Source organism: Momordica charantia (assembly GCF_013281855.1).
Source record: "Momordica charantia cultivar OHB3-1 chromosome 9 unlocalized genomic scaffold, Mcharantia_2.0 BLBB01000009.1, whole genome shotgun sequence".
In the NCBI taxonomy this organism is placed as follows: domain Eukaryota; kingdom Viridiplantae; phylum Streptophyta; class Magnoliopsida; order Cucurbitales; family Cucurbitaceae; genus Momordica; species Momordica charantia.
The window spans coordinates 7,896,590-7,915,821 of NW_028275167.1; the positions used below are offsets into that span (position 1 = coordinate 7,896,590).

General features: G+C 34.2%; 2 protein-coding genes and 1 long non-coding RNA gene across 3 annotated transcripts; 1 reads left to right on the forward strand and 2 right to left on the reverse strand.

Moving 5' to 3' along the window:
- Positions 1-346: 346 nt before the first annotated feature.
- Positions 347-2,607, reverse strand: LOC148208898 (uncharacterized). The gene is made up of 3 exons (XM_088117048.1): positions 2,528-2,607; positions 2,317-2,408; positions 347-1,773 (listed from the first exon to the last, which is right to left on the reverse strand). Exons 1-3 carry the CDS (start codon positions 2,605-2,607, stop codon positions 347-349), a joined length of 1,599 nt encoding a protein of 532 aa, XP_087973174.1.
- A 5,094-nt stretch (positions 2,608-7,701) lies between these two features.
- LOC111013470 (uncharacterized) lies at positions 7,702-8,260 on the forward strand. Its single transcript, XR_002601690.2, has 2 exons — positions 7,702-7,828; positions 7,952-8,260. It is a non-coding gene; the product is annotated as an uncharacterized LOC111013470 (long non-coding RNA).
- Positions 8,261-13,733: 5,473 nt separating this feature from the next.
- Positions 13,734-15,109, reverse strand: CXE18 (carboxyesterase 18). Its single transcript, XM_088116826.1, has one exon. The coding sequence runs from the start codon at positions 14,858-14,860 to the stop codon at positions 13,808-13,810; it is 1,053 nt and encodes a 350-aa protein (XP_087972952.1). The 5' UTR covers positions 14,861-15,109; the 3' UTR covers positions 13,734-13,807.
- Positions 15,110-19,232: the final 4,123 nt, after the last annotated feature.

The following is a 19,232-nucleotide window of genomic DNA, read 5'->3' on the forward strand; positions in this document are numbered from 1 at the left end:
GTATGATGTTACCGGGTCAAAGCTGGACACTTTGACCCAAGATAATATTGTATTTTTTAGGCGTTAGTACGTTGTACAGATGTGGGGGCGCCGTCCCATTTTTTGAATATTTATGGAATTTCGATATTGTCTTTTGTAATTCGTATTTCATTCTCGAAGCATGATACATGAAACACGCAATAATAATACAATCCAATCCCCATAATAATAATAATAGTAGTAAAACACATAGAGTTGCAAATGCATGCATGCATGGTTGGTTTCTTGAGATACAAGTTACCTTGCCAATTTCTTTAAAATCCACTTCATACATGTTTAAAAGTAAATGAACAACAGAAGTATACATTCACATTGTGGTAAGGGGTTCGCTACATGTTTTGCGATTGTGTCCCCACGCACCACAGCGACCACACTTACGTGTTTGTCGTACCTCGCCCGTGGAAGGAATCCTAGTTGTCTTCCTCCTCCCAACTCTTGGAACAGTCTTCGGTGGAACCACCGGTATGTTGACAAACTCTGGCGAACTGTTCCATGTTGAGACGTGTCCGACTGGAAATATGAGTTCAGCATAAGCCAATATCCAGGAGTTCGTCGTATATGCCTCGTCGCACAGACTGTATGGATTTATATTTCGCATCGTCGCCGCCGCAATAGCATGAGAGCACAGAATCTTAAAGTAATCAAACTCCCGATAACTACACGTCATAGCGTTCAAATCAACAATCCCGTCAAGGTTGCCATCCCGTACCTGGAAATGGAACTGGTCAATGTTGTCTACAACGTGTCTCCGCGCACTATCTGAATATTCGGCATACATGTTTTCAGCGTAGTCGGACAATGTGGTTGATCGGGAAGCTGCAAGCGTCCGTAGATCATAGAACCAATTCTGTAACTTACCTCTAATGTGGTCAAGTAAGGCGGTAACCGGCAACTTACGGGCGTGCCTGAAGAGGGCATTTACAGACTCTGCGATATTTGTAGTCATCTGTGTGTACCTCAATTGAGTTTGGAAACAACGAGCCCAACGCTCCTTCTCAATATCGTCTAGTTTGCCACCTTCTAGTTCTAATTCGAAAATAGTACCTGGGTTCATGATTTTCAAAGCTTCACCATAAGCTGGAAATAGACCATATGACGATGCTGGATCACCTCTAATAAGCCGGAGTGCTTCTTCACTAGAACGCCATGCTCTATCATAACTTAAATTGACACCATACTCCTTCCTCATGTCTTGTATAATGTCCTTCGGTCTATACGTGCGGGAGACGTCTGTCAACTTCTCTTTCACAAGATGTCCTACCACCCAACTTTTGGCTTGCCTATGATCATGTTTTAAAGCTCCACCATAGCACGTATGGGCAGCACAATATTTTTTTATCTTGAACAAAGTGCATTCCTTTAGTTTGGTAGCTCGAAGTCTCCACGTGCAATCAGCATGAACGCACCGCAGTATATATAGCTCCGACGTCGACTTCTTTACTTTAAACTGAAAACTCTTCCGCATTGCAACTAAATGCATTTTCAAACTCAACTCCTTATTATCAAATACATCGCCCTCATTAACATCATTTGTCCCAGAAGACTGTACTATGAGTTGGAATTTCTCATCATTAGGGTCTCCGGTGAGACCATTACATCCCGGTGGCCGGACCGCTTCTTCATCCCTGCGAATCTCAGTGTGCACTTGTTCGACATCAGGCTCAAGCTCATCATCAAGCGCATCGTCATGTTCTTCGTTCCCATATTCTGCTTGAGAGTGTCCTTCTTCAGACTCTGCCAATGGGTCATATGATTCACCACTTTCATCTTCGTTATCATTTCATACTCTCGGCACATCCCAATCACACACCCTATCATCTCCTAGATTACATGGAACAACATCTGACCCCAATGTTGTTAAACCCTCTACATCATGACTTATATGCCCGTAGGAGGGGTGTGGCTGTCGGGAAGAAAAGGGGTTCGATGATGAGGAAGGAAATGAGGGTATAGGATATGTGGGTCTCTGGAATAGGGGAATACAAGCTGCGGACATAGGAATCGAGGACACGTTTTGGCCTAAATAATATGGGAAAGAAGACATGTACGTTTCATTCCCATGTACCTGCTTTGGCACATTAGATATATATATAGGCAATTCAGATACATCCTCACCAGTCAAAAAAAAAAAACGCAAGTCATCGTCATCAGTTATTTCCATCACACAAACTTTGGTTTTAAAATGATACACGCGTCTAATTATAATATCAAACTGTAGGGGGTTAATGTTACTCAATCTATACACGTGACCTAGAAATTCTCTGTACGTGATTGTACTATCCACTGTCAATCCCCTCGTACAACCGCCGACATAATCTTTTTCACTATCATTCCATTCTTCACCGAATGTTATGAAAACACGAGGCATCCTGCAAATAGATAAAACTAAGTGAGATAGGAAAATCGATCATTCAAAAATAAAATATTAAAAATTAAGAAAATAAAAAAAATGTCTCGGATGAATCTTGGACCAGTCTTGGTCCGAGACATGTCCCGGACAAATCTTGAAGCAAGACTGGTCCAAGACATGTCCCGGACTAAATATGCTTCGAGATTAGTCCAGGACATGTCTCGGACCAAGACTGGTCCGAGATACATCCGAGACAGTCCCGATATGTGATGCACCAGGATTGTTTACATTCAATCCCAGACCAGGTATAGATCCGGGATTGAAGTAATTGCAACAATCTAATTTTTTTTTTTTTTTTGTCAACAGCCAAATCTAGTAGTTGAACCTATTAATGGAAAAATATTTTAAAAAAGTTCAACAATTATAGAGTACAAAAGTTTGTGTAAAGGTAACATACCTCAAGTGAAATTGTGGGGACAATGATTTTGGATAGTGTGGGGACAAAGAAAGATCAAACACGTACGTAGTTGAGCGGATTTTGAAAACGTGATCTGTGAGTTATACATAATCTAAAATATTAACAAGTTCAAACATATGTAAAATATGGGTTTACAGTTTGGTGAAATGGTTAGGTGGAAATCATAAATGCACATTTATTAACAATGAGGGTAAATTGGTCTTTTTCCATGAATAAAATATTTAAGGGATCATAAATAAGGGGTGGAGGGGTCACAAATTAGGTTTTTTAAAAATGGGGTCATTTATCCAGTTTCAGTTATTGAAGGGGTCACAAATTCAAATTTCCCCAATCTCAGGATGTCATGGCTTCTATCCATCTCCCTCCCATCTGACAGTCTCATTCTCTCACCTCTCTCAATCTCAGGATTTTTTTTATTGAAACCTAATGATGAAAGGAAAAAAAAACAACCCGACAATCCGACCCGACCCGACCCAAAAATATAAGGGTTGGGTCCAAAAACTTGTTGCTTCCACACAACCGTGCTGACAACACGTGCAAGTATACACTAAATGTCGATTGTAGTACGAAACGAGGTCGAATCCACAGGGACTTTGGATGATATTTTAAACAGTGGTCACAAATACCAAAAGCGTAAAATAAAGAAGTATAGATGTTCTTTCGTGACTTGAACAAGTAAAGTAGAAGAACCCGCACAGAATATGAAAACGGGGAGAATACAGATATGGAAAAGTGGGGGAGATTCACATCCATTCACAAACCTATCAACCTACCCTCTAACTAACAAACATCCGTTAATGCCCAACTCGACTTGGTTCCCTTCCGAGACACCCGAACATGAAAACCCACAACTCCCGTTGCTAAGTTTCCAATGAAGCAAGTCAGCACCCATAAGCCCTCCCGGGTCAATATGGAAGCAAGCAAACAGAACAAAGTGGCCAATAATGCTCAATAAGATATTAGAAATTAATACAACTTCATTTAAAAACTAATATAGCAGTTAGAGGTTCAGTTTACAGCAGTTACAGCATGGAAATCTCCCCCGAAATGGGGTTTAGCTCATAAATGAAGAAGAAAATAAAATGGGTAAAAGAAGAAGACAACTCATCTTAGGGAAATAGCAGAAAAACTGAAGAAGAAGAAGATGACAGCTCGAAATTGCAGCAGAATATCCCCCCTGTCGTCAGCTTTCCCTTGTCGTTTCAGCTCTAAAAAACGTGCTTCCCTTGGGATCTCCCTATGGCGGCTAGGACAACACTCCCCTTTTATATCGGGTTCCAAATTTAAGGCATCCAACTGAAAATTATACAGACACGGTAAATCTTGTGTCTGGGCTATTACTGCACAGTGAATCCATGCTCCAACTCTACTTCGCTCCAACATTTATCTGCTCTACCTCGAAATTATCCTGCCCACTCTTCTCTGGATTTTTGCACTTCCTTTATGCTTAGTCTTTTGCATCCAAACATGTGCATTTACACCATAAATAAGAGCATTTAGTGCAATATTTAGCTACAGCATTCAAGACCTTGGGCTTTTAGCTTGGATTCCATATTCTACTCTTTTCTATGCTAATTGTGCATGAAAACCGACACACTTTGACAATTCCTTGTATAAAACTACCCAAATAAACACTAGAATAACTCTCTTTTGGAGAGTTATCAGTTGTCCAGTAGATTCGGTTCCATTGGGTAGAATGATTTATCAACCCGAAAATTCGGGTTGGTTCAAAAATAACCCTTAATCCAACCCAACCTATACCGTGAACACCCTTAACACAAAATATACCTTATTGTCTCTAGCAAATTGACTAACACTTAAAGAGATTTTCGGTAACATATGAAACATGAAGGAGATTTTGAAGATGAAAGATATGGTTAGAGGGTGAAGGGAGGAATACCCAGAGTGGGTAAGATTATTCATGTCATGAGTAATGTGACTAGTCGTTCTGGAATCAGGATATAAGTTGGTATATGTGCCATTTAACATTGCTCACATTTGTATCCATGAGGTGATTGATTGTATTGCAATCTCCCAGATGCTGATTAGACTTGTTTACAAGGGTAAAAAGATGTTGAATTTATAATGTTTTACTTTGTTTTGTTTAAAACTACTGTGTTTTGGCTTGTTTGTGTGCCCAATTGATGTTATATTCGTGCATATTGTTTAACTATGGTTTATTTATACAAATACTAAGTTTTAGCATCATTTAGAGTTGGAAAATTAACAAGAAAACCGAACTTTTTGTGCAGAGGTATAAAGGGAAGCGCCAGACACCTTTTCCGAGCTTATTTTCTTCCATTTTTACCCTTAATGAGACGCAAGTTCCCAAGTGTTCTGACGAGTTCTCAACTTCTATACGTGTCAAGCAAGTGTAGTATAGTGTACTTGAACAAGAATGGGTCGGTCAAAGGGATTGGAAACGAAGGGTGGAGATCGTATTTCTCACCTACCTAATTAACCAATTGCATGCTGCCCATAAATTATAGCATTCACTCAACACTTTTCATCAAGCTTCATTCCTTTCTTGATTACTTTGCAAACTTCTTTAGAGTTCTTCAATATAATTTAAGATTCCATAGTTCTTAAATTTATCTTTGCCTTAGCTTAAACTCCAAGTCAGATCTTTTTTGTAAGCAAAACTCCAGCTTATTTTTATTTCTTGCACTTTTGGAAACCTAAAATTATAAAATTCCAGCTTTGTTCTTCTTATTTTCATTCTTACGTTAAGAGAATCTTATAATCGCACATTATTGTGGAATAGAACAAGTTCTTTCTCCGAAGCTTGAAAGAGAAATGGTAAAGTTCATTTGGATCGCAAACTTTTCATTTGCAGCTTGTTCTTAATATTTCGTTTTCAAATTATGTTTTCCTTTTGCAAAACTTTTATATTCTGTTTTTACTTTAAAAATATGAGCTAAATTCATTTTCATGTCTTAGTTATAGATTATTAGCTAAATCTTTAAAACGGGACAACAAGGGTAAAAGGGGTGTTTTCTCACTTTTTCATCTCCTAAGTCATTTTTCAAAAAGTTTAAGTTTTAATTTGGTCCATTAAAGTTTGAAAAAAGTTAATACTGTGAAGGTTGGCAAGTTTTTACAACTTAAGGGATTAAATAGAGGAGAGGAAAGCTTTTAATATAAAGGTTCCGTTCAAGTAGCCCAGATATAGGACCTTGACATGTTATCACTCGAAACCAAGTTGCTCAAACTCGAGGTTGCGGCTATTTTTTAAGCTAAAACTAATTAAGGGATTTTCTAATAGATATATTAGGAATAACGTAGCACTTCGAGATCACTTATAAGAGATTAAGAAGCATAGTCGTTAAATAACAAGAGAGGCACTAGGCGCCCCGAGCTAGTCCCGACATTTTTCTAGCTAATTTAAAGTAACTTGGAGCTGGGTTTGATTTCATTTAGTTTTAAAACAACAAACCAACATTCACATCCGTTATTTGTCACCTTCAATCAATTACATCCTTTCGGATCATTACCATTTTTATTGAAAAGATTACATTAGTCCCTGAGAATCGATACTCGAAATACTCATTCCAGTTATTACTTATAATGGGTGTACAGTTGCACTCTTCCCATTTATTTCGAATTCAAAATCTCAAACAGGTAGCTACAGAATTAGGTAGATTTGGTACTCGAAAATAGCATCTATTAGCCGGCCAAATTTGTGACAAATCTGACGCTGTACCGTGTTTCTCGAATACCACTACCTTTGATTGATGGCAGAGTTGTATCTTTTGTAGTTTGCTACGGCGATATCTTTTTCTATTCTACTTTCATGGGAGAGAAGCAACAAAGTAATTTCTTGATAGGTAACTCCACCTGATTTTGTTGTAATTACAGAGATAGTTGATTCGTATTCTGAGCCTAGTCCGGAAAAAATGTGAAGAATATGACCTTCTGTTGTAACCATTTTTCCAGTAGCTTGTAAAGAATCCTCTAGATTCTTGATTTCGCGTATATAATCTTTGATGTTGGAATTACCTTTCTTGATATTTTAAAGTTTGGCCTTGATTTCCATTACTTTGGCAAGTTTTTCTTGTAGTAAACATCTGTCGAAGGCTGCTCCATATTTCTTTTGTTGTTTTGCAGTGAGGAAGATCTACAAGAATCTCCTCTAACAGAATCCAAGAGCTATGAAATTATCAGCCTGTCTTGTCTTTTCCTTTATGTTAGCCTTTGTGTAGTCATCTAATGTTCTGTGCTAGTAATGTACTGTTGTGGTATTTTAGAAGTTTCATTAATGTAACTCTCTAAACCATTGCCTTGTAATGCTGCAAGTACCTCAAATTTCCATAGTAGGAAATTGTAGTCAGTTAATTTTACGGTGGTGATTTTGTTTCTTGGATTTATCAGCAGCGTTCTTAGACTCGTTGTGACTTCAAGATTTTCTTCCACAGAACCAGCCATGTTTCTTGCATCGCCATCAGACGTTTTAGTGCTTCGATATCATCATAAAGTGTAGAGAGAAAAGGTAATGAATTTTGTCACACCGAAAATAACCAAGTCCATTTTAATCATCACTCTTAACAAAAAAAAAAAAAAAAAGATACCAATGATCAAAATAGTATTTAAACTTAATATAAATAAATACTAATTTTAACGATTTTTCGTAAAATATCAATTAGGTATCGGTATTATATCTATGAATCTAAGATCCTTGATATTTTTGTGGGATATAAAGCTTCTAAAATTTACCTAATTTCATGTGGGGTCTAGCACAACTAATTAAAGAAGACTTCACCGAATTAAGAAGACTTTATTTCGTTTAAAATATGATTTATAGTTGGCTATATATACCTCACATATCAATTATGAAATCCAACCAAAAAAAGGGAAAATGAAAAGAAAAAGGAGTTCCAATTGCAACTCAATAATTCGAGAAGTTCTTTTACTACTCATCCTTGTGTTGGCCATGATAACAAATGTAAGATCAACTCCCACAGGTATGTTTTTTCAATTAAAATTGTTGTATAAATTATTTGTTGTAACTTAATTTGTTTTGATAAATAAAAATAAATAAAAAAAGTAGAAGGAAAAAAAATCATTGTTGTCTTTTTAAATTTCAGATGAGATGTTTGGAAGATCAAATGATGTCAAATACAATCCTCAAGATTCCCCTCGAGGTCATGGAAGTCATGGAGGTGAGAGAGGGCGTGGTGGGTGAGCCACAAGGAGATTTCTTTTATCAAATACTATTTTAATCTCTGTATTCTGTACTTTTATCTTTTGTTCAATCTTAATTTTTATTTTTGTATTTTTAAACGTTCGTTTTGGTTTTTATACTTTTAACTTTTGTTTATTTTAGTCTATGTACTTTCTCGATATTGGTTTGGTATCTCTACTTTTAATTAAAAGTTATTATGTTGGTTCCTTCATTTTCATTTTGGTTAGGGGTGTTCACGGATTGGGTTGGATCGGATTAGGGAAATTTTTTGGACCAATCCGAATTTTTGGGTTGGCCAGATCAGGGAATTACAAGAACCAAATGTAATGGCCAACCTAATCCAGCCTAGTCACGATGTAGGAATTAAAAAAGACAAGTTAAGATTCATTCGGCTTCAATACTCAGCAAGAGAAAATAATTCACTCACGGGCATGTGCTAAGATAGCTTTGAAATGGGTAACAATAGGGGAACTAGGAAGTACCATGAGAGGCATAGACACGACAGCAACGAGCGATAGCCAACGGCTACGAGCGAGCCTTACTACACTACGAGCGATGGACAACAGCTACACTGAGATCGAGATGATGAGATCTATACTTAGAGTCGAGAGAGGCTGAGATTGAAAGATCACGAGTGATGAAATTGTGAAAGAGGTGAGATCTAGATTGAGATATGAGATCGAGATTCGAGATTCAAGAGAGGAAAAAGACTGAGATGAAGATCTATAGGAGAAGAGGATGAGATTGAAAGTCCGAAATGAAACCCTAAAATATAATAATAATAATATATAATTTCACTTCGGATTAAACCGATTCTTTTATCGAACTCGCGAACTAAATCGGACCTCTTGCTTCACAAAAATTGTAACACAATCCAAATGGAGCTTTTATCTAACCCAACCCAACCCAATTCTTATGGTTCGGGTTGGTCTGCTGGGATTTTTTAGATTGTCGATTTTTTTTAACACCCTACGATCAATAGGTTCAAAACATGTGAAATTTTTATATAATTTAACCATCGTTTTCTATCACAAGCACGGATGATCTATGAAATTTATAAATAATTAAAGAGATTCTCTTACAAAGATGGACTTAAGGTTTTTTTTCTTTTTTTTTTATTTATTTACTTTTTTTCTTCTTTTCCTTTTTTTTTTTTTGTGTTTGTAGACAATGATAAATATTCATTAAGAATATTATCTCAATAAAATATCTGTTAGTAATAATGGATATATACATGACAATTAACTTTCAGAGACTAGATTTGGTAGGATGTTTCATCATTATTAAAAGTCTTCTATAATTATCATTAATTTTATAAAATAAAATTATCAAACTTATTTTCAGTAATTAATAACAATATTCATAATCTATAAGTAGAGTGGACAAATTTTAATGGTCGTTTTTTTTTTTTTGGCCATCTTATTTCATGGAACATATCAAATCTATAAGTCTATTCAGAGCAAGATTTTACGAGTTCTAATAGTCAATAATTTATTGACATATTTTTTTCTTCAGTTTGAATTCATTACTATCATTTATTAGTGTTCCTTTTCTTAAATTGAAGGTAGCATTATTAAATTTTCTTCAATATGTTCATGAATTCAACATTAACACGAGAGGTGAATCAACATTTTTATTATATCACAAAATAAGATTGATAAAATATTAAAATATCAATTTTTTAATTTATTTTAAAAGAGTGAAATATTTATTTATTAATTAAAATAATCGTTATAAATATTTTATCTTTATAACTTTTTTAGATATTTTTTATTAACATTTTTATAAAATTGAGATATCTATCCACGTCAACCTTGAGTACTCCAAAAGAAAAAAAAAAGGAAAAAAATCCAATATCTTGATAGATATGCTCCAAACTTTAAAAAATTAAAATTAAAAAATTAAGAAAAAAATAACTATGGACTGACCCTCTTCAATTATTGATCAAATATAGTAGACCTTATTGTCTGATTCGTATCTCAATTCTTCCTTATTCTTGACCCTTGGCCAGTCCAGTTCAAAGAAGCGAATGTCCGAACTCGGCCTAAATCATGTCCAACCCAAAGAAATATGTCCATAGTCCAATCCATGATTCTAATTCAATAGGAACATTGGATCGGATTTGGATTAATCAATTGGAATTGGCTTGAATAAGCCCATATAATAAATTATTTTTAATTAAAATTTTATTTTTTAAATATTTTTTCAAACCAAGTTCGTAAGTTTTAAAAATCGTATTTTTATTTTATATTTTTGTACAGTTTTTTTCAAAAGGTTATCTATAAATTTTGTTAAATATCATAGTTTTACAACTTCATTTGTTTTATTTTTAAAGAAATAAATTAAATTACTATATTAATATAAAAAAAATTAGAGGAATGAGAATGACAAAAAAATAATCCTAAAAACTAATTAATTATAATTAATATATGTTTATATATATACAATATGTAATAATATTGGATTATATATATTACATCAGGTCTTTGGGTCGACCCAACGGACCGATCCAAATACAGTAGATCCATATCCAATCCAATTTTTGTATAGACTGGGTTAGATCGAGTCGGTCAAATATTGACTTTGAATTGAGCCTAAGCTAGACTTGGGTCGACCTTTGGACTTCGAACTCGATGATGAGACTGACTTATTCGTGTATAATTAAGGGGTCTTAAGGTACGTTAAAGGTATGGTGTTTAATTATGATAGCAATGTGAGTTCAAAAAAATTATGATAGGAATGCTATCAGACTTTTATGATATATGGAATCAATTCCAAAATTTTTATAATTAAAAATAAATTAATTTATTATAATTATATAATCATAATAATTTATTAATTTATGATAATTAAATAATTATTATTGAAATTATATATACATTCAAAATAAAAAAGGAAGGAAAAGAAAAGAGGCAAAGATAAAACCCATGATTTTATACTCTTCTTTATGAGAAAAGGGATGTTGGGAATAAATTATTCTTACCCATTCTCATCCCTCAAAACCTTGACAAAGTCATTTTCTTTCCCACCATCTCATAAAAAATTAATAATAATAATAAATTTAAAATTTAAAAATATAAAAAAAAAATTAAATTTCATTTTAGTCTTCAAAACTTTCTAGATTTTTCTATTTTGGTTCCTGCATTTTTTTTATATTTATTTGAATCTCATATATTTTTTACCTGAATTTTTTATTTTATTATGTTTTAATTAACTTTCAAAATATCCTTATATTTATTTTGCATTTAACCATCATTTACTAATATAGTAACGAATTTTGAGCTTTGCATATATGGCAAAATATTTTAAATTTGATTCTTTCGATTTTAGTTATTCTTATTTTACCATCGCATATCGAATCCTATATGTATACACATTTACATATTAGCTTTCATTAGCTTTCATATCAGGTGTATTAGATATATCGTTGGTATTTCAACACTCATAATCAGGTATATCGATGATTTTTTTTCCTTTAGTAATATAACAAATTAGGTATATTAGTGGTATATCAGAATTTAAATAAGTATAGAAGATAGACGATATTTAGGTTATAAAATGACAAACATTTCATCTAAAATCTATAAATAACACAACAAAATTTAATAAGATAAATTGAAACAGTAAATAGAAGTAGTATATCAGGTACGTCATTGGTATATCAATACTCATAATTAGGTATATGTCAATTGTATATCAATGGTATATCAAATTAGATATATCATTATTTGGGCTTCATTTTCATTAAGAGTATATTGGATTTTTGCTTTCTCCTACCTGCGTTGGCCTCCACATTTTGCTATTTTTTGTAAAGTTGAAAACTTGTTGCTACCTTCTCAAGCGTTCTAAATTATATAAATACTACTTTTTCATGTAAAATAAACATAATTTATATTAGAATTAATTACTAGATAATGAATTTTCTCCTCAAGGATCTTCCCCACCAGGTCAAGGATGGAGAAGACGTCCGACCCCGCTCCGTCCCATTGTCAAGGTCAAGGATGGAGAAGATATCTGATCCCGCTCCGCCTCATTGCCATCTCTAACAGTAGATGTCATGTGCCACTAGTTTAAGCTATTTTGTAGTAAAATATAACTTGGTTTTGTCGTTACTCAAAGAGAGTGTAAGGGTTTCTTTTTAGTACAATATGTAGGGGTGGAAGATCGAACTCAGTGTATAAGGTTCTTTTATGTGGTCCATTGTATTATGTTTTTGAGTGGCTATAAATAGTGAGCTACCATGTAAATGATTTTCTAATTAATAAAAAATAAGATTAAATATATAATTCAATCTTAATATTTTGATCGTTTTTCAATTTTATTCATGATTTTCAATCGAAGTTCTTGTTGTCACCAAAACGTTAACATAAGTTCATATAATGATGATGTGACGTCAAATTACACTTATTTTTAATTGAGTTGGATATACTATGTTATGAAATAGACATATTCACATCCATGAAAATGAAATACATGTCCATTTTGCGTGACAACTTAGAACATGTTATTAAAAATACTTTTATACTAACAATTTCAAAAAAGAAAATGCTTTTTCAATTCACAAATCTCATCATTAAATCTGGTCACATTAGGAGATTCGAAGAAAAATTCAATACATAACATATAAATTGGAAAGATATATACAGAGGATGTTTAGTATAAAATTTCAATCCTTTGAGATACCTATAGGAGTGCAAAATTGTTACGAGTGTATTATCTTCATTCTAGTTTATTTTTTATTTTATTTTTTTTCCTTTTTTTATTTCTTTTCTGAGTACTCATTCTTGATTCCAGTCTAGTTGATTTGAACTCTGTAATAAATTATTATTTTAGTTCTTATGATAATCTCAATATTATTTTGGTCTATATAATAATTATTATTACTTTAGCTATTTCAAGGTGTTCATATTCATTATCAATGAGAAGTTTTTTTCAGCTAACATTTTAAGTTTTGAATATATTAAAGTGTGAGTTGAATAAGAAAATATAGAAAATCGATTAGGTACTCACTCAAAAGAGGAAACATGTCACGCAAAAAACATTTAGACAACTCTGTTAGCTCTACTTTTCACTCAACTCGAACTTAAATACAAAAAAAAAAAAAAAAAATACAATTAGCAATTTTAACATTATACTTAAAACACCTCTCTCCCATGACATATATAAAAAATCTGTAATTTTGGGATTAGAATATAATTCATTACAAAGGTAAGAGTAAGAGTGAGAACTAATTAAGACCTACTACCAAAAGACATGTTATGTTATACAAGAATAGAAAAAAACTTAGATGACCTACCGTAATCAACCAATTGAAAGTTGGTCGGTTATAGACTCCAACAGTCTATGATCAGCTTGGCATTTTAAAAACCAACCCGGTGATCAGTCGATCCACTCTAAGCTAAATAAAACCAACCGACTGAAAATGATACACAAAATTATACACATACACGAAACGTGTTTTATCTTTTATAGTGTTTAGGGTACGGTTTCTTCTATTGTTTTTTTAACGCATCAAACCGACGCCGACCGACTAGTGATCACACCTAAGTCATAGGATGATATGTTGGGATAGGTTTAGCCAAACTATAGTTTCTTTAGGGAAAAAAATGTGCAAACTATGGTGACTATAATAAAATCATCGACCTAGCTATATGAATGATGGCAAACGACACATTCAGCCAAACTACTCTAAAGTGACTCTAATAAAATTTATTGAATGTTCATGTCCATGTTCATGTTCATCATCATCCATCAGTCATCACAAAATCTCATCACTTTTTACCATACAATTGGAAACGAAATCTCTAACTTGATTAATCAGCTTAGAACTTTCAGGCAATTCAGGGAAGAGATAGAAGGCATGAATCATATTGGGATACTCAATCAGATCAACTTTCTTACCTGATTCCTTCAACCATTTGTAGTATCTTCTCTGTCGATCCTTCAATGGATCGAATCCCCCAACGAACACCACCGTTTCCGGAAATTCCAACTCCGATATGTCCTCCGCGTTCGGTCCGCTCACATTCGCCGCGAAATGGTCGCGATTCGATCCTTCCGGCAGAAACGCCTTCCACAGCCAATCTGTTCTCGCCAGCGAAACTATGTATCCTGGATCCAATCTGATCTCCGATTCCGTCCGCTCCACTCCGCCGAAGAACGGCTGAATCGACACCACTCCGATTACCTTCACGAACTGGAACTGCGATCTGTGGCGGCTGAATCGCACCGCGACGTGGTGCGCCAGATTCGCTCCGGCGCTGTCTCCGGCGAGGAAGCACTTCGAGACATCGGCGTTCGGAGGAAGGAAGCCGCTGTTTCTCTGATCGAGAAATCGGAGGACATCGTAACCGTCGTCGTACTGCGAAGGAAATCGATTCTCGGGAGAGAGGCGGTAATCGACGGAAACGACGACGGCAGGGAGGCGGCGGGCGAACTGGCGGCAGACGGCGACGTAGGCGAAGGAGGCGTTGCTGAGTAAGGCGAAACCGCCGCCGTGGAAGAAGACAATCACCGGAAGTGCGTCGGTGTCGGAGTCGGAGTCGGAGTCGGAGGACGGCACGAAGACGCGAACAGAGAGCTTGCGGGAGGAATCGACGATTACATCGAAGGAGAGAACGCCATTGATAGGCTTCACCGGATTGGGAGCGGACTTGAAGTCGAGAAGGGCGAAAAAGCGACGATTGACTGTACCGTTGGGGCGAGTGGCCAGGTCGCCGATGACTGAAGAAATGGAAACAGAGAGGCGAGTCTTCCATGGCAGAGACGGCGATCTCGGCGTCGGAGAAAGAGCGGGAGAATCCTCATCCATGGTCGCAAAATCTGAAATCGATTGGTTTGTTGAACTACCGAGAAGTTTTAGCAGATGAAATGAATGATTGAAAATGAAATGGAAGGACGTTAGTGGTGGAAGAACCAATAAATGATGGCAGATGAGGAAGGTGAGCGTCTGCCATAGCCAATGACCTGTGACCTTTTTCTTTCATTTATTGGTTTCTACACAGAAACAAAAAGCCAATGAATGTTTTTGTTTTCTCTCTCTTTTTTTTCCTTTTTCTTTTTTTTCCAATTGCTCCACAAACAAGTTCATTTATTAACATATCATCTCAGTTTTTTATTTTTATTTTTTTTTTTTTTGAAAATTACATGAACTGCCCTTGAGGACTATAACAATTTATAAATAAGTCGCCTTTTAATTACCTAGAAAAAATTCCTTTTAGTACAATACGTGCAGATAGGAACTTCGAACTCACGAACTTTTGATTGACATTTTAATCAGTTGAACTATGATTAGATTGACATCTCAAGAAAATTTATAAATACTAGACAGCATGTATACTATGAAAAATTTATAATGTCTATGTGAGTACGCACTCTCTTTATTCACACTACAATATTTCCTTCATAAATAATGGATCTTACATATTCTCATATAATAGTAGCATAAAATAAATGGGAGTAGTATCCACACTATGATAGAAGGATAGGAATTTTTCCCTCTCGTGATGTTTGTTCAACTAGATAAGATATATATCCTCGATCAGAATATTGGAGGTTCGAATCCTCACTCCCCACCAAAAGAAAACGCAAGAACAACTATAAAGTCAATAACGCAACTAAACTATACAAACAGCAAAAGAAACATCACATGCATCATAAACGAGACAAAACATAACTCATTTATGAAAATAAATCTCAAGCAAACTCTATCAATATAGTCGAGAGCTAGAACAAACAATATCCCGTCAAGCAATAGCACGAGTATATATACATCACTCTTAACAAGATGTAAAATAACCAGGATTGTTAGACAAGAAGCAGTCCATGTATCTAATGCGACAAATTCACGTTATCTCACCAACAACAAAGGGGAAACACCTGATACTCAAGATAAACTTCCTACTTCTAATCAAGTTCTGAAGAGAAGTTCGATAGCAGCGGTCTCATTCCAAGGGTCAAGTCCTTCGCTCTTATACCTCCTTTCAGCAAAAGGTCAACATATCTCAGACAAAACAAAGACTATGATCCATCTCACGAACAACAACTCACATCAGCAAGAGAAAAACGATGGCTCAATACACATGAAAACTTTAGATAGGAGAACTGACCTAATTGCTTAGTTGAAGTCTCCTAGCATATAATAGTATACGATTCGACCAATGGTGAACTCTCGGTACAATATATGCTCTAACAAGGACAAACAATTCTTTAGAGAGCCGAGGGCAGGCCCAAACACCTCACTTGAAGGGGCGTAAGATTAAATCTCATAAAACCGCTAGTCTCTTTCATTTTATCCATATATACCCGCACAAAATAATGAAATTTTCGAAGTAGTCCAACAACAACTCAAAATGAGCAAGTCATGTGTCCCTAATAAAGCATTCTCTCGTAATGGTATCATAGGTTAAAGTTGGACCCAACTAAATTAATTGTTATTACGGTTACATGAAATTCGTCTCTATTTCTCTCTTGTTCATTAGTTTTGATTCTCAACCATCCATATTTCATATATATAAGGATGACGAAGATAACTTTACTACGATATCAAAATCTCCACATGCTCTATATTTCAAAGTTTTTATCCTTAAATGTAAGGGTAAAAAAAGTAGCAAAGCACATAAAATCAAACAGACCTATATTATATAATAAGGACAACAACAAACCAAACAAAAATAAACAATAACACAAGGAAAGACATAATAAAAATAAAAAAAAAATCTCTATTTACTTTAACAGAATTCTTTTTACTTTTTACTGTAACGACTAAATTGTTACAAATTTTACAATACAAACTTTTATCCTTTAATAATTAAATCGTTATAAATTTAAATTACAAAATTAAAAACTATCACATGCTAAAATTTCAAGAAAATACCATGACCAAATATGTCTTTTAACCTAGACCATTGTGCGGCTAAGATCTAATTTACAGAAAGTATCGTACGTGGTTGCTCCTACAATTATTTCGTCGGCTCAATGTGATCAATGGTTCAGATTTGATCAAAGTTTAAATGTGTGGCTAAAATTCATCTAGTGTATGAAAATTTTGGTGTGCTTCTCTAATCAACGGTCCAGATTGATGTTATTTTGTGGTCAACGGTCAGATTTATTTCTTCAGAAATTGCAAAATAATGGAAAGAAAGAAAAATAATAAGAGAATATTAAAATTGTGGCCCCTCTCCAAAGTGATGGAGACAGTGACGTATCTATAATCTTAGCGTCGAAAGAGACTTCACTTAAAATTTAGTATAAAGAAGTTATATATACATGATGGATCCCAATGTTAAATTCATAAATGAGCTGAACTATTGAGTTAATATATCATAATTGTCGAAAAAATATTAATGAAATATAAATTAGGAATTATAATAATTAAGTGTATAAAAGTAGTTCAACACATGTTAGGGGTGAGATTGACCATTAAATTTTTCATGAATTGAAGTTAGGAAAACGACATAGGTCAAACCGCTCAGGTCAAATCATTCAAGTTGGACCACCCGACCAGACTGGACTTGAGTAGAACCCAAATTCAGTTGAATCGATCCACCTGAACCAACCTAGTTGAAACTCCTTCTATACATAAGAGAGGAGACTTGAGGTGTAAGGTAGGTTTTCTCACAACTTTACCTTTTACTACTCTCAACCAAACCTTTTACTAACTTAGGCATCAGAGTATGTTAGATTTAGTGTCACACTGGTGTGTAAATTTCCAGAGTTTTCGTTGTTAGAAAACATATCCAAATTCCTACGTCAACACGTGTCAATTATATATTCGAATCCAAATTTGCATCTTTTAAAAACGGAATAACCAAATGGTTTCTAAGGGATAGTTTGGGCGGTTTGGGGCCTTGAGGAATATTTTTAAAGTCTTGGGTTCAAGTCACATGGAACGCAACTCCTCAAAAGTACTCTGATAATCACGTATGTTTCATTCAACATTAAATATACTTCTTTTATTAGAGTCGGAAGTTCAACTCTTCCCTACCTCACAATTTTTTTATTAAAAAAGAGCCTCATTTCCAATTATTCAAAATTTTCTTTTGCTACAAAATACTAGTCTCCTATCTAATTTTTGTGCTTGTAGTTAGAAATGTCATTTCGAGGCCTCAACTTTCAAATTTATTTTATTTTAGTTCTTAAACTTTTAAAATGTCTATTTTAAACTCTCAACCAATTATTTAACTGGTAAAATGTAGGGCTTCTAATGCAGCCATATATTAAAATTACATGGTTAGCTAAAATGAATTTCTTTACTGAACAAAAATTAACAGCGTAATATCGACAAATATCAAAATTTTTATCTTTTTAAAGTTTCAAAACTGAAATGAAATTTTTTTCTACAATCGAAGGAAGCAGCTGCCTCTCTCTCATGTTAGTCGTTAGCGTTAGTGACTAGTGAGGAAAAACCCACCAAGTATACAATTAGTTAGTAACCAATTAATATCTAAAACATCTGGTAAAGTTTCAATTGGTAAATTGAATCCAACGGTGCAGTTAATATGAGCTGAGCATAACACAGTGGATAAGACATTTATTATCTTCTATAAAGTTGAAAAAATATAATGTTGGTCCCTTGAGTTTTGGGTAGATATCTATTTGATCCCTGAAGTTTCAAAATTGACATTTTTTATTCTTGAGGAATGGTTTTAAATGGTCCCTAAACTACTTTGACCCCTTTAGTTGACCAATGTTAAAATGATGTGGCAGCTAAATTAATGATTGTATTTTTTTGATTTGGTAAAATATATTAATTTAATAATTTATTTTAATGCTTGGACTTCTACTTTTTTTCCAAATTATTTCCATTCTTTCATTTTCTCATTCATTAATAATTTATTTTGAAAAATATAATTACTAATACAATCAAATAGACACCTATTCTAAATCTCAATGACCAAAAGTGTATTTTTCTCGAAACTAAAAAAAAAAAAAAACTCATGTCCATTTATACTTTAAAACTTACGTGATTAAAATTTGAATAGTGGGTCAAAGCGAGCATAGTTTGGCGGTAATTGGCATATACGTCAAACTAACAGGTTAGTACACCCACTAATTTTTAGAAAGATAAAAAATAAATCGACTCTAAGTATCCTCTTTATCTTATAATTGCAATACTTATTCAAGTTTAAGATAAAAGATTTGAAACTCGCACAGATGAAATTTTTCTACTTAAACTTTTAGTA